General features: G+C 34.0%; 1 protein-coding gene across 5 annotated transcripts in view; it reads right to left on the bottom strand.

Moving 5' to 3' along the window:
- LOC111062651 (dihydropyrimidine dehydrogenase [NADP(+)]) overlaps positions 1-17392 on the bottom strand; it is a 50047-nt gene that overhangs the window by 16944 nt on the left and 15711 nt on the right. For 4 of the 5 annotated variants that reach the window (XM_039441535.1, XM_039441537.1, XM_039441536.1 and 1 more), the window contains 3 exons: positions 4662-4823; positions 1695-1879; positions 720-846 (listed from right to left, as the gene is read on the bottom strand). In XM_039441535.1, coding sequence (XP_039297469.1) covers positions 720-846; positions 1695-1879; positions 4662-4823 — 474 coding nt within the window. Of the gene's footprint in view, positions 1-719; positions 847-1694; positions 1880-4661; positions 4824-5659; positions 5676-17392 lie in introns of those variants that run through there. The other variant, XM_039441539.1, reaches the window with a different exon arrangement.

Raw genomic sequence — 17392 nt, 5'->3', positions numbered from 1 at the left:
CGTGAAACGTGACGCGCTACATGTCACGCGATAACTGCTTTGCTCAAGCAACAAAGAAGTTTTACTTTCGAACTACATACATGTTTTTTCTAAAACTGCAGTATGGGACTACAAAACAATAAATACAATAATACACTAAATATTTTTGCCTACATTAACTATGCATGTATTTTCGCCCACCTATATTAATTTATGCATATAGAGAATCGTGTTACATTGTTTATTAGCAAATGAACGTTGAGAAAAAGATTGAAATACAGTAACTTATTCATCTGTTCATAGAATTATTGCGACTTTCAATTGCGGTACACTAGATTGAGATTCGAAAGTTGATGTAATAATGCCAAAAAATCCCTGTGATCAGATTGCTCAGCGTAAATGCAAGGAAAACCACTCTCCCTAGAAAATCTAAAAAATATTGATATCCCTCCAAATAGCCTACATAGGCTATATAGATTTTTAAAGATAGAAATTCTAATACCGGTAATCTAACTAATTTACAGATAATTCTGGTGGGAGAGTTAAGACTCATATTTCGGATGTTAATCAGTGAAAAATTACAACAATCATTAAAGTAATAATAGTTAATGGCTATAGTTGACAGTAATGGTTATTAGGTTATCATTAATAACTACAATTTGGTAAAATATATAGTTCCTGTGATATTATAATAGTTAATTATTATTGAAATTGTATGTCAGAATTACAGAATTGATCACCTCAATTGTTATGTCACTTGAAGATAATGCTCTATTGTATTCAATTTTCACACCTAGATCTTTAACAAGTTCCACTTCAAAATTGACTACATTGTATGGAAGACGGTACTGCGGAATCTCAGAAGAACTGAAAAAATAAAGAGGTGCTAGTTTACCAAAAAGTAAATTTATTGAATATTGATGACAATTGAATTGATTGATTTCTTGTGCTATAGGGCTACTGAATATGTTTTACTCTTCCATCAAATTACATATTTAATGTTACAGTGTTATACTGCTACGAGTAATACTACAGTGTGTGTTTTTATGATATAAAACCATGGCATGGATCATTAGTCCATGAAACCAAAAGTATCTAGTGAATTTCCCATAGGACTAGAAGTAACACCACTAGAAGTATGTCATCTTTATGAAATTTTACATCCGTGGATATATTCTTCATAGAGGTATTTTATACTCTTTAAGAGTCGGGAAAATATTGAGTTATGGAAAACAAATTCAAAATAATGAAAAAACACAAACATACTAGTTACGTAGCTACTAAAAGCGCAGCTGATAGAATTAAAATAATAATACATTAGTTACACAAAAGCTTTATAAAGTCTTCAAATACGTTTAGTAGATACGTCCTCTTTTACCATAGATGGAAATGAACTATGTAATCTTGACAACCTTTATTAATTATGTGTACTTTTTCCAATTACTTTTGGAAAATAGTAGAAGTTTGTTCAGTTCAATAGTATTAATTGTAGTTTCAACTCTTCTCCGTAACTCTTGTGGATAACAAAATAATAATAATAGTAGATAAATAATAAATACTTATAGTGAATCCCAGGAATGAAGTAGGCTACTTTTTCTCCATTAAAAAAACCGTTCTTCTCAGGAAGAAAAAGTTTCACATTAGTCACATTAGAATCGCATTGCCTGATTAAAGTGCAAAAACCGTTCAGATTATCTGTGAGAAAAATGAGCTACCTGAGACCACCACAAAAATCAGACTTCTCGAAAATGGTTACATCGTTGTAGCCCAATCTTCCAAGGAATGTAGCACATGACAATGAGGCTGGACCGCAACCGATAAGAGCTATCTTTGAATTGGCATTTTTCAATTTGGAAGCTTCTGGAGGTCTCATCTGGGGTATTCTCATTTTCTTGAAAATCTGAAACAAAAATATTGATAAGAAACTACATGATCGTAATTGAAGATATTATTTAAGAATATTTTTTATATTAATCTTTTGTCTTTATTCTTTATACTTCATACTTTTAATGGAGTCCATAATCTAAGAATTTTCATATGATCTGATTCTACCATAACGGTATTTTGATTGAGATTTTTCTTGAATTGAATAATTTTCTTCTCTCGCATTGATATCATACAAGTGAAAATTTGGAGGAAAGCACCACTCCATAATAAAGTTTTAATGAATTGAAAAACACTTTTTTCACATTCAAAATGTTTTATTCAAGAGATGATAAAAGAAGTACATTATCACACAATCTTCAATGAAATATTTAACAAATATTTATACAGTATTTGGGTTGTGATGGATGTGATATTTATTTGTGTTTATTCATGATGAAATATTTCAATTGATCGGTAACAACTAAATTAATATGCGTTTTTGAATAATAATCCATTCTTGAATAATACTCCCAAAGGTTGGAAAACCTGTAAGGGCGATGAAGAATAATTATTCTAATTGAAGAAGTGAAAAAAAGGAAAACGGAATAAATATTATTAAATTTTACAAGAAGGAAAAAATAAAAAGCTAAAAAAGAATTGAAACAGTTTTAAAAACTCATTTGTCCTCCACAAATTGTACAAAATAATATTATTAACGGACTAAGTTATTCATTTTACAATTCCTGAGTGTTAAACGAATTTCTACAACAATCATTATAATTTCTCAACTAATTTCACCGATTAATTGCTTTATGATTTGTCATTATACTAAAATTGGGTAGTTTATATTAGTGAGCACTTCATTTAACTGGTATTATTGTTATAGTATCTTGCCACATTTTGCAGCTCGACCAAGTGATTATGAACCGTTTTGCAGAATGGTATCTTTTGCCTACAATTCTGTTAGCCTACCTATCAAAGAAAAACGGTGCAAGATGGACATAAACATTCTGAAAATGGATAGATTAGGCTTAGGGACCTGTACATTGAGCTAATTTCTCTCAACCCTGTGAGTGGGCCTATTCATGAACTGCATCTCACCACTTCTATCAAATAAGAGTTTCAATTTTCACAAACAATAAATTGATGACTTTTCCTTGTACACAATAAGAGAAGAGCATTCAGTCAATCGTGAACAGAATAACATTCTACAGATGGAAATTACTGAGATATTACAACTATAATTCAAATGCTAATGAATCAATAATTATTATTATTAAACGAAAATCCAAATTAAATGCTGTAATTCACCCCGAAGACTTCTGCTACTGCAAATATTGACAACAGAATAACATTCATCGATCTACATTGTTATTCAAAGGAAAATAATAAATTATCAGTTTATCACTTGATGAGTCATTACAGGTAGATTGATTATACTTTACTCTATGTGCTAGGGTGTATCACATGTTTTGAAGAGTCATAAAAACATGCAAATACTCATACAAAATACCAATGAAATAAATATTTCGTTGATCAGACCTTTCATAGTAATTCGTCTTCATCACCTTTATTGCTTTATTGTCATGCAATTCATTCAGTGGTTCCCTTACATTATGTCGTTTAACCACGGATAAATACTAAAATTGAATAGTGGAACATGTAAGCAGGAACATATCTTCAAAAAGCACTATGGTGCCAACTGCATAGAGGGTACTGTAGAGTGTAGATAAGAAAAATGCAATGGATGGTGGGGGGGGATGAGGTAAGCAAGTGTCACAGCTTTGCACTGTGTCAGTCTCTCAATCTATATTTATATGTATATAAATGAATGTCTGTTTGTTTGTTCCCTGAAGACTTGAAAAGTACTTGACAGAACGGCATGAAACTTTGGGAATATTTTGTGTGAATATTGGGGATGGTTTCTGAGCAGAAATTTCAATAGGGGGGCTAATAATTATTACTTATTAATCCATTTTACAGACCTATGCTTTTGAAATTGTCGGCCGAGCGGCTACCGAAGAACGGAAAGATGATCATGATTCAAGATCATGTTGTGGATAATATGATTTAGCATCTAAAGTTAACAGCTGTAATAAACAGATAAATTGTGTACTGGTATTAATCATTGCCGTCTCTCTGTATAGAGAGTAGCCTAGTTTAATACGGTAGTTTGAAGTTGCAGTTCAGTAGATTGGTACCAGCTGTAGATAATGGTTCCTTAGAAGACCATTTAGACCTATACAAATAATATTATCACTCCCCTACCAGTGAGAAACTGGAAAATGTTGGAACAATTATTCACCTCATGAAAGAGAGTTGTTCATATTGCATTCATTAATTACTGAAGAAAGAAAGAATAGTTTACAATTTTTTCGAATTTAGCTTAGCTTATATTCATTCTAAAATGGAAGATGGAAAAAATATGGGATTCTGTGTGATTCATCGTATATTGCATATTCCTGGACCATCTATTGACATTCAACAACTATGAGCGCATTAAATTCATCTCTGAAACACTGATTTAACCTATCTATTTGTTTTTAATTCGACACTTTGCTGATAGATATTACTACCAATTGATTGAGAAGAATATGTCTTCGGAATAATAAATGCTGCATGACTAAGCACATAGGAAGTCCGTATTGAGATGTAAATGAAAATATTGATTGTCAGATAAATTTCATGATTCACCAAATAAAGTCAAGTGTGACATGAAATACATTGACTTTTTGGCGGTACAAAGTTCGCCGGGCCAGCTAGTGATTTATAAATTGTAAATGAGTGGATATTGAAATTTTTTATATAAATGTTACCTCTGTGGCGAAATGCTGCAGTCCCCCAATATTGATGGGTCCCTCTTCTGTGGCGAAAAGATTGCAGCCCCCTACACACAAGTCACTGGTTGGGCAAACCATGCCACAAGTCAAACCAAGTGGGTTGTCTGATAAAATCATTTTAGCCGCACCATAATAGTTCTGAAAGATGAGAAAAGTATTATTCAATTGAATAGTATAGAACACAATAGATTCCGAATAGAATGCTGACTAAAACCATATAAGCATGAGCATAACAGGAAGCTAGCATATGGTTTCTTCATGCTGAAAGCTTCAAGTACAAGTCAGTAAAAACATGTGATTTCTATATTTTCAACTTATTTTTCTATAGTTTGTAATTATTATTGAATCACCAAGTCTGGTGCGCATGGTATGATCAAATTTTGACTACTCTCCCCAACCACCCTTCCCTACCTCCTTGATATCATTGTAAATTGATATTTCCAGTAATATAATCATCTCATATAACACTCACAAGCTTATAACTTACAACATTATAAGAAGTATTATAACCTTATACAACTTTCTTAAATATTAAAGTGTAAACATTTTTGTATGTTCATTCACTGTGACTGAATCAACTCATCTAATTACTCATATCTTCAGAATGTGAAAAATGTGTCCATTTAATACAGATACTAAGCCGAAAACAGTCTCCTTTGCAGTTTACATAAAAATCAATAAAATAAATTGTATAAAAAGAATCAATTAAATACAATTACTCTCATAACTAAGTGACACATAACCTAGCTATATTTGGACTGTTGTATAAATTAGAATTGGAACCGTTTTGGGCTTATAAGCCTGTGGTACTTTTCTGTAAGTTACGGTGTAATTCTGAATGATTAAATAAATAAATAATTAACTCCGAAATTTACAGATATAATCTATTGATGTGATGTACCTACATTGAAATGTAGTGAATTTTACATAAAATAAACCACTAATATAAGTGGACCATATCGAAATAAACTTACGTGGGTTACGTTGATGTTGAACAATGCAGATGATTCATCATTTGAAGTGTATTCTTTCCAAATTCATTAGCTATAATATGTTTCAAAATGTCATTGAGATCTTAGATATTGCATGGATTTCAATGGAGAATATTTTTTAGAAGATTGACAATAGTTATTTGTGCAACTAGTGCGCATCAGCAAAGTGCCACTTTGCTGCATCGAAAGAAACGTTTACGCACGAGCCGTAGGCGAGTGCGGAATTATGGTTTCTTGAGTGCAGCAAAGAAACTTTGCGCACTTATTGCACATTTGAATTTTTCCTACAGTTACCATAGAATGTGAAAAGTCAGTAATATATGGTGAACATGTCCTATACCAAATAAAATGTTTGTTTGTGCAAATCTTTAGTATTTTTAATGCTAATAATAAATATTGCAACCATTCCACAACAGAATTATTTCAAATTCAGTCTGAATGACAATAGAATGAATATTATAGATTCAATTATAATAATACTTCATCTACAAGAAGTCATCAGCAAGTGTAGAAATGGCCATATCACTTGTCTGGATAATTTATGTACTATTTTGAGCCATCAATGAGCCTCACAAACGTTATACTTCACCCGTGACTAACAGTTTAATATTATCCTATCCGAAAGCACGAAAGTTATGCAGCAAAACTTTGCTTATACTTAAACGGTGTCCATTAATTTGTTTTATTGATTAATTTGTCTATGCGAACAAAGCTGTAAGCTTATGTTTTAATTTTTCTATTAATATAAATAAATAAATAAGTTAATAGGCCCAAGACTGATCAAGGATTGGGCTAGTGTTCAGCCCTCAGGACAGACTTCTAACGGGTAGCCGTCTAGTTGTCACCCCGACTACTTGACACCTGGTCATTTTGGCCATAGGCGACTACTTGTACCCTCGTAAAAATATGCCATTGCCGTCAAGTTGTCCCCCCGACTACTTGACACCTACTGGACCAAAGGTGCCAACTAGTCATGACCGTAAACGACAACTTGACACCTCGCACCCTCGCGTTAGGGTGTCCTCTCGACTAGTTGACACCTCCTTAGAAAGGAGACAAGTAGACGGGGATGGCTTACGTCTACATGAAACCTTGCACGCTGGCGTCAAGTTGTCACCCCGACTACTTGTCACCTACAGAGCACCAGTTGGCACGACTTACACCCCCGCGACGTAGAGAGGAGGGAAGCAATTTTTATTACTGGTTTTGATGAGGAATTGAATTCCAAGCACTTTTGGTTCAGTAACATTTCCCCGTCAAACGCACGGTTAGGGAGATATTCGCCGTCTTTGATATTTTTAGGATAATTTTTTTTAGTTGGTTGAAAACAGAAAAAAATAATAATATGCCCTTTTGACTACTGAACCAGATGTAGAACACAATTCTAAACAAATTTTGTTCAGTTATATTTTCTCATCAGACGCACCGTTTACGAGTAAATTGAGCCTAATGCTAGGACAGTCAAATTTTCATTCATCAATGAATGATATGGCAGATGAAGCTATCAGTCTGGTTATCAACTGAGGTATTACATGAAGTCTGGTAATTAATATGAGGAAAAATAATTATTTATACACACTTGCGCTTAGATTGCAATCACACCATAAGAAGGCCAATGAGAATCTACAAGTTGTGTCTGTGTCTTCCAAACTCACAGACACTGTTCAAACAAATTTTATGAGTATGATTATTAAGAAGAGTAGCGTTTAAAGATGTTTCATATAAAAATGAAACCGGTTTAAAGTTTATTGATTACTCAAGATTACAAATAGGGATGTCAATCCTGGGACTGATTTCCAATCCCGGTATTTCAGGATTATCCAATATTATCCAATATCAATCCCGGGATCCCGGGACTGATCCCGGGATTGGTAGGGATCCCGGGATTGGCAAAAATCATTTACATGCATTTTTGCAATTGTTCCTCCTCAATAACATGTTCAGTACCAGTGTGTGGAGATGAAAAAGGGTTCATTATAGAGGGAGAATGAAAATTCAAATGAATGAATTTTCATTAAAATGAAAAAATACTTAGAAATGATATTAAAATTAAACATTCTATTTCTATAAATGTTTTCAAGATTAGGAGTAACTTTTTATTTGATGCCCTACCTTAAATTTGCTGTATCCTAGATGATAGTGAGAACTGAGGAAAGCAAGATGACTTATCAGAGTCTTTTTTATGTAGAAAAAAAGCATTTCTATCCTACATCAGGACGGGATAGAGTTCACATTTTTACCACTCCAAATACTGTAGAGTGAATTAATAATATAATTAATTAAATAGAATACTTTTTGTAAGACCGTAACGCCATACCGACCGAACAAAGCGAAAGCTGAACCACTACACTACTTAATGAAATTTCGTAGAGTCAACTATATTTACTTCAACTAGATATTCTACTTATGATAGAGAAAGAGAAGAGAAGAGGAATAATTAGACAAAGAGTGAATAGTTAGTGCTTGTTTATTTCTGATTTTTGAAGTCTTTTCAAAGTTCTGAGTGCATTTCAAGGAAATGCCATCAGCACTATTGCAAATATTGCGCCTTCTAGACTGGTAATAATTGTGGTGCGTTGTAAAGAGAAACAAGTGTAGAGACATAGCAACCGATCAACTGTCATTCTTTGAATAATGCTAACCGATAATGCGAATTCTACTTAGCCAGTACAGAGTACAGTATTCAGTGTTATGTATATGCAACTGTAGGTTGTGCCTGTAGAATAAATTATTAGTCAAACACTTAGAACACAATTATTTATAAAAACTCTAAATTAACTCTATATTAAATGAAAAACAAATAACTCTAACAAACAACAAACAACTCTATATTAAATGTAAATGAACTCTATATTGAATTGTTTTTGGAAAAATATGATTCACAATTTCAGGTTTTCTAATCCCGAAAATCCCGGGATTGACGCTGAAAAATCCCGGGATTGTTAGGTATCAAAAATGGACCGGGATTCCGGGATTCGTGATCCCGGGATTGACATCCCTAATTAAAAATAACTTGTCACTAATGCTAGACAAATATTTTGAGGCTCTTTCAACATCCAGTCTGTTTCTATACTAATTCTTGATTGCACCATGGTTGTGCATAACCATGAAGAGCCAGACGGAATGGCGATTTCTTGTGGAGTGGAGTAGAGGGGATAGGTTGTCGTGACCGTAGACGACTACTTGTACCCTCGTAAAAATATGCCATTGCCATCAAGTTGTCTCCCCGACTACTTGACACCTACTGGACCGGAGGTGTCAACTAGTCCCTACCGAAAACGACAACTTGACACCTTGCACCCTTACGACAGGGTGTCCCCCTGACTAGTTGTCACCTCCTCAGAAAGGATACAACTAGACGGGTATGGCTCACATCTACTTGTCCCCTAAAAACCGGTTTTAAAAGGGGACAACTAGTCGCGGTGGCACCTAGTCGCGTACCCCTTCTAACCTGACCATTCTATGAAATTTTCATGTGTACTATTTATTCCAGTTCCAGATATCCTCAATTTTGAATCTGAATGATATATTATACACAATATTAGTGTAAAAATATAGTTTCAGCTAGTTTTTTCTTGGAAATACATTAGTAAACGTGCCAATTCGGCCTTTCTGCTTTTCTGGCCAGTCGCCCAGTAGCCGCATGAAACGTATAATTAAGGTTATAGGCCTACTGCATTATTTAAAATGTGATTAAATTATATTATATACACATTACATTTACCTGAAATGCTGAACTTCAATCATTCAAGTCACTGTTGAGTAAACAATATATTGTAAATCCAGTGTTTTTTATTACGGTATTCAATAACATCTATTCGGTATTCTGTTTTTAATTCATCAACGGCATTCATTGAAGTTGTTCTACGAAAATGTGAGTAGAGATGTTTCGGGGAGTTGAATAACTGAATAACTTTTTTGAAGTGTAAATATTTATGTTTCAAACCTAATGGATACATTATTGTTTTGAAAATATAACCTTAGTATCGGTAATAAGAGTAACCTAACCACAAAAGCAGTGGCGTAACGTTTCCAATCCAGGCCCCCCCGCAAAAAAAATTCCGGGCCCCTCTTCTAAAATCGTACCACCTTTCTCCAGCCCCTTTCTCCCTTAATCCCAAGCATCACACTCTAATGTGAACGTACATCTTTCATGAGTGAATTACATAGCTTAGTTGAAAAAATAAAACTTGTTCTCGATTGAATTCTACAATTCAAGTCAAGAATTATGTTTTAAGCTACAAATATAGAATTCAACCTTTAGAGCTAGAACTTGAGTTAGTAAGTAGTATCGAGTCTTAAGATTCATGAATTATTAAAATAATAAACATAATAATATTTATAAAAACATTTGATTTGATGTCTCCTACATGCCCCCAAGTTCTGCAATCACTGCTTTCTGGGTACAGTAACACGATTCGAGAGGAACTGAACCACTGAATGCGAATGGGAATTGCAAATGAAATAATGAATTGTGTAAGCTATTATATAGTATTTATATTTACGGCGCCCCTGCCACACTATATGGTATATATTTCAGGAATTCATAATTAAATTCAAATTCAAAATGATGTTTTTCCTCCAATGCTAACTTAAAGATAGTAAATAAAGATAACGATCTACTTTAGAACCATTCTGACAATCTTTGTTTGAATCAGAGAGGAAAGAAGTAAATCTTATCTATAAGTAAGTGGTTTGAATAGTCTCAGTCTGGATTGTCTCACCGGATGTATAAATTTTAATGATTTGTAAACAAACAACATTCCTAATTTTTCAATAAGCTCGATCACTACCAGCACACAATTATTGAAGCTCTGTCAATGGAACTATAATTATTATTATTACGAGTAGATTTGAACAATGATTGTTTTTCTCTCTTGCCTTATTCATTATTTTCTACTTGTATTCTCTTGATATTAATTTATAACCAGACTGATAACATTGTTCTATTGCATATTTCTTCTTACACAATGAATGAAACCTGTCATTTTCCACAATAAAACTTCTGCTTTTTTATCGAAACTTACTTCCATGATTATTTAATTTTTCTTTTTAAAGTATGCAATATATAATTATCATTTCGGGCCCTTACCCGGGCCCCCCTAGACCGAGTAATTTTATTTTTTCAGAAAACCTATATTAGCTACATATTATCCGGGCCCCCCCGCGCCGCGGGGGCAGCGGGGGTGTACGTTACGCCACTGCACAAAAGTAATAATAAAGATATAAAAATACTTGATTCCTTGATCATTAAAATGGTCGATAAATGTTTCCAATGTCTTCCAGTTAAAAATATAGGCATCTCACACATAAAAAATCGTTCATGATAACCTGAATAGAAATTGTCACCTGGTCATATGGGACATATATATGATTCATATATTTATCTCATATTGATCAGGATTTTAGAGTTTTATTTTACGAAAAGTTTAATGAACGGTGTTTCTGCCTTTGAACAGTTTTGTCATCGACAGAAAGATTGTTTATTTCACTTGTTATCAAAATTATTGTAGCTTCTCTTTTGTTTTTCATAACAAACGTGCTCGCTTGTGCGACTGATAAAAATATGTATTTGAAATGGCTTCATGTTTGGCATTGACTGAGTTATATATTAATACCCAAAATTTTACTAGTGGTGGGTGAGCTCGTTCGTTAGGACTGTGAGTAAAGTCCGGCTGTTCTGGTGAAGGGGATAGATTTTGTTCTTGTTTTATAATACAGTTTTCCTGTCACAGTTCGGGAAGTTTAAAGAGAATTGTATTATTGAATAAGAAGGGATCTGAACCCACTTCATTAGATCAGTTTTTTTTATTTATTTTTCATTAATAATTAACGTCGCGATTAACCAGTGGATGCCAAATTGGGGGCCATTATCAAAAAGGTAGGTGACTACTGAGTCATTGTTTTAATTTTTCCATAACCACAACAAATTTAATCTTCACTAGCAGCCAAGCGAGTAGCCCTTGAAATATTTATCTATTTATTGTTATTTCATAATTTCTAATTATAATTCTAATTTGTACAAATAATTTATTGTTTTGTTTTAATTATCAAACCAGTACGATCATTTCTTGTTTTTCATTTCCCCACCTTTACATAATTGGTGGAGGCTCAAAGGGTTTTTAATCCAGCTTTTAAAATTTGGACTTTTTCGGTTACCTCAGTGAAGATTCAATTTTGTGTTTTCATTTGTTGCTGTGTTGTTGTTGTCATTTATCTTCTCATTTATATTTGTATTATGGAATGAGTGCAGTGGTAGATCTTAGGAATATTCGTACAAAAGAATTGAATCTTAAAGAAGCGTTGTTTATAGCTCAGCAATATAGATTGTTTGTTCCCCCAAATGCGGATTTAGATTTTTTGCGATCTCATATTAGGATCTTGAAATTGTCGTTGTTACAACCTGAACAGCATTTACTTAGTCAAGAGAAAGCTCTGAATTATATAATAGAAGGGGTCAGGTTATCGAACGAATTAGCGTTACAGCATCCCAATCTTGCCTTTTTAGAGCAGACGTTGAGAAGAAAATTTACTCTGGATTCATCAGAAGTTAGTAAAAGTGAACAACCTATATCTGGAGACGAGGATTCAAATATTCTTAATAAAACTTTTATTGAAAATAAAGATAGTGCGGTTCAGACAGACGCTATTATAAAATCGGATACAGTTGGTTCATTTGAAACATTGAATATGGCTGATAAAAAGCGACCTTTCTTAGCTCCACGGATATATGGAGGAAAGAAATCGGAGGATGTTATAGATCTTTTTATTCATTTTGAAAGAGTTTCAAATGCAAATTCGTGGGATGAAAAGGATAAATTACTATATCTACCATTTTACTTAGAAGGCAGTCCTTTGAAATATTTAGATATGATCCAACTCTCGTTGACGGAAGCGAATAGATGGGATTACAAAAATGTTCGATCTGAGCTCGAAAAGTATTATCAGCCTATTCACATGGATAGGTATGAAATGGAGTTGACAAACATAAGAATGAAACCGTGTGAAGCAGCTAGGGAATATATGGCCCAAGTTTTAGGATTGTGCTCAAAGGTTGACCCGCATATGTCGGAAGGTAGGAAAATAAAATATGTATTGAAAGGATTGTTACCTCATATTCAGGATAGGGTAATAATGCTGCCTAACGAATCCATCGATGAGTTAGAAAGAAATTTACAGCGTTTTGAATTTTCTCAATACATAGTGGAAGATAGAGTAGGTCTAGGCAAAGCTTCAATAGTTCAACGGGATTCATATGATCATCACATTATGCAGATAAGTAGAAATGTGGATAAACTTATTGCGGAAAAAGAATTAGCGGGGAGAAGATTCAATGACAGCAATACGAGTGGCAACGAAAATAATAGGTCTTATGGGAACAAATTCAACAATGGTATTGAGAAGGGTCAAAGGTTTAATAGAAATAGGTATGAAGGAAATAGGTTTGAAGGGAATAGGGTTGAAGGAAATAGGTATGAAGGAAATAGGTTTGAAGGGAATAGGGTTGAAGGAAATAGGTATGAAGGAAATAGGTATGAAGGAAATAGGTTTGAAGGGAATAGGGTTGAAGGAAATAGGTATGAAGGAAATAGGTTTGAAGGAAATAGGTTCGAAGGAAATAGATTTGAAGGGAATAGGTTTGATCGAAGAAATAGGAATGATAGAGAGGGAGATATTCATCACAAAGAAAATATCAAGTTTCAAAGAAGATGGTGTGCGATATGTGAGACCACTACGCATACGACAGCTGAATGCAGGTTTAATTTGAGAAACAAAAAAACGGAAGATGAATTTTTTTGTCATATATGCAATGCCAAAAATCATTCCACTATGTCGTGTAGGTACAATGGGAGAAAGAATGACTCAAAAAACTTGTAGCGGGGGCTCAGTTCTCGGCGACAGAGTATAGGGGCCCCTTTTCACGTAACAAACGTGATGAATTGCAAGAATCGGATGTAAAAGACATCGATGATGATAATAATAATAATACTAAATCATGTGTGACAGAAACGTCATTTAAAAATGGGATATTGTGTGTTGAGGATTCAAAACCTATAGGTAATACCATAGTGGAAACAAATATGAGTATAGATCATGTTGAGGATGATGATAGTCAGAAATTTATTAGTTATTCAAATTCATTGTTGAGTAAGAATCATAAAACGCCTATATCAATTCAAGGAATATCTTGCGAGGAAAATATAAAGATATTATTAGATACGGGTTCAAGTGTCTCACTCGTTAATCTTGAATTGATTGATCATTGTCAAGGTCAGTCATTGTTTGAAACAGACGTCATTCTCACAGCCGCGAATGGGTTACCAGTTAAGTCGTTGGGCAAGGTTTGTTTTGATTTTCAAGTTGATGGAGTCAATGTCACTTGGGAATGTTTTGTAGTGAGATCATTGTCCATACAGTTATTGTTGGGTGTTGATTTTTTGTCTCGACACGGAGTCCGTTTAAATTTTCAAAAACAAGAGATGAAGATTCTTTTAAACAATAACAGTATTGTTGTTCCATTTTCAGTACATGATGAAATTGCGAAGACGAATTTAATTCAAGTTAAAATGGATGAGCAGGTTATTATACAACCGAAAGAGATATTAAATATTGATGTTCATGTTGATAAGCAAATTAATGAGGACAGTAAATTATCATTCAAGTTAAATAAATCAGAGTTGGATATTATTTATGTAGGTAAATACAGTGAAAATGAGAGATACACATTAAAAATTCACAATTCGGCTGAGTCAGTAGTTCAGTTGTTGGATCGGCAAGTGATAGGCGATGCTACGATTTCGCAATCAACTGATGACGCTGGGCTTTTGTGAGCGGATGAAAGTAGGCCAATGATTAGTAAAGATGTATTTTTAAAAGACTATATCAAATTGAGTTCAGGTGAAGAAAAACATTTTTCTACGTTGGAGTCGAATTATGTGGTCAGCAGTTTTAAAAATCGCAAAAATTATTTTATTGATAAGGAGTCAATAATTGGTTTTGTATCGCAGAGCAGAGAAGGTCTCAATTTTATTGCTAGCAATGTCGATTCAAATGAGATTATTCTCGAAAATAATGAATGTATTGGGAAATTGATGTATGATAATTCAAGAGAGATGTTATCAGCTCCAGTTAATATAATCGAGCATGTGAGTATCACAGAAAAAGTTTCTATTAATGATAAGTTAGAAAAGTCAGTTCAAAATGAGTTTTATGCATTGGTTGAAGATTTTAAGGATATTTTTGCGAAAGATAAATATGATATTCCGGTGTCAAAACTGCCACCAGTAAAAATTCAATTGATAGACGAGTCTCCAATTTTCTGTTCACCATACAAATTCGCTGCTAGTGAGAGAGAGGAATTACAAGATATTTTAAATGGATTAAAAAAGGCTAATGTGATTGAGGAATGTAGATCAGGTTATGCTTCTCCAGCTTTTCTCGTTAGATATAAGAACAAGCCTCCTAGGATGGTGGTCAATTACAAGAAATTGAATTCAAAAATTATCAAAGATCGATATCCATTGCCGAATCCCGGTACAATTTTAGAATCCTTGGCTGGAGCTCAGTTTCTCACAACGTTAGATTTGACATCAGCTTTTTATTCTATGCCTATAGAGGAAAAATCTCAACATTTGACGGCTTTCACGACGCCATTGGGTTTATATAAGTTCAAGAAACTACCTCAGGGGTTGGCTATAAGTCCCAATACGTTTCAACGAGAGGTCACGCGTATCTTCAGTGATAAGTTATATAAGAGTATGTTGTTATATATAGATGATCTATATATATTTTCAGCAACGGTGGAAGAGCACATTAAAGAGTTGAAGGAGGTTTTTGAAAGAATCCGGGAGTGTAATTTGAAACTAAATCCAGACAAGTCGAAAATATGTTTTCAGTCTTTAAAAATTCTAGGACATCTTGTTTCAAATGAAGGATTAGCGCCATTGGCGGAGAATGTAGAATCTATAAAAAATTTTCCGGTACCCACTAAAGTCACTGAGCTAAGGAGATTTTTGGGAGCAGTGTCTTACTATCGTAAATTTATCCCATGTCTATCTAAAAGAGCATATGTGTTGACGCAGTTAACTAAGAAAGATAAAGGGTTTGAGTGGTTAGAAAGTCACCAACAAGTGTTTGAGGAGTTGAAAAATTGTATTATATCGAGTCCAGTTTTAGTTCATTATTGTGATAATCGGGAAACTTTCTTATACACAGATGCATGTTCTGTAGGGATTGCTGGGTGTTTGAGTCAGAAATTAGAGGACGGTACTATCCATCCAGTTTCATTTGTTTCAAGAAGATTAACTAAGAGTGAATCAAATTGGTCGGCCACTGAGCTTGAATTATTGGCAGTCACGTATTCAGTTATGCATTTCAGATCTTGGCTTCTAAACAAACAGTTTACTGTTGTAACGGATCACTGTAGTTTACAGTATTACAGAAATATCAAGGAACCAAGTTCACGTTTAGCAAAAATGGTTACTAAATTGGTTCAGTTTGATTTCAATATTCATTATCAACCAGGCAAGACATTACAATTGGTTGACGCTTTGTCTAGGGCGCCAGGGGAAAAGGTTATTGAGAACGATTTTTTTGAATTCTCTTTTGTCATTACGAGCGAAGAAATAACTTCTCTACAGAATCAACTTATTAGAGATGATGCGCAAGAATCCGCTAACATGATTACTAGTATAAATATAGGATTATTGCAAAAACAGGATCCGTTTTTGAAAAAGATATATGACGCTTTGTTGGATTTAGAGCGGAGAGAACTATTGCACGAAAAGCTAGAAATTATGTTTTAAGAGATGACATATTGTACTACAAGGAAGCACAGGTCAAAAGCGCAGCTTTATTTTTGTTGGTCGTTCCTGAGAGTTTGGTGACAACTGTATTGAAACAATATCATGATTCTTTGCAGTTCGGGGGACATTTAGGGATAGATAAGACGTTGTCTAAAATCAAGGATAGGTATTATTGGCCTACTGTCAGGAAAGATGTAGTTGAGTATGTGAAATCATGTGAAGTTTGTCAAAAGGCAAAGGTGTCGAGGTTGAAACCGGCTGGATTTTTGAAACCTATAACAATTTCAGGTGAGCCTTTTCATACAATCTGTATAGATGCAGTTGGTCCATTATCGAAAAGTAATAATTGCCAGTATATTTTGGTAGCGGTAGATAGGACGACGAGATTCGCATTCTGTAAACCAGTGCACGCTGTTGATGCTAAGAATACTGCTAAGTTCATTTTAGATTTTGCGTCTTTATATGGATTACCTAAAGTTATTCACACGGATAATGGGTCAAATTTTCGAGCTGAAATTTTCAAGGATTTTTGTGTATCATTGGGAGTAGAGCAGAAGTTCGGTTCTGCTTATATGCCTTCCACTCAGGGTGTAACAGAGCGGTATAATGACACTTTAGTAACTATGTTGCGATGTTACGTATCTGGTGATCAGTCTAATTGGGCGAGCTGTATTAGGCATGTATGTTTTTCTTATAATATAGCAGTTCAAGATTCAATTGGGTTTTCGCCGTATTACTTGGTGTTTGGATTCGTTCCTAGAAGTCCTGTGGATATTGCTTTCCTTCCTTCTTCTATTTGTAGGGATAGGTTAGAGGAGTTAAAATCGTTAGCAAAGGTCCGTGAGAGATTACCGGAGATATTAAGAGAAGTGCAGGAAAAACAAAAAGATAGTTTTGATAAAAGACATAG

Source organism: Nilaparvata lugens, chromosome X (assembly GCF_014356525.2).
Source record: "Nilaparvata lugens isolate BPH chromosome X, ASM1435652v1, whole genome shotgun sequence".
NCBI classification, from domain to species: Eukaryota; Metazoa; Arthropoda; class Insecta; order Hemiptera; family Delphacidae; genus Nilaparvata; species Nilaparvata lugens.
The sequence above is the reverse complement of the archived record's forward strand: the minus strand, read 5'-3'. Positions and strand labels throughout refer to the sequence as shown.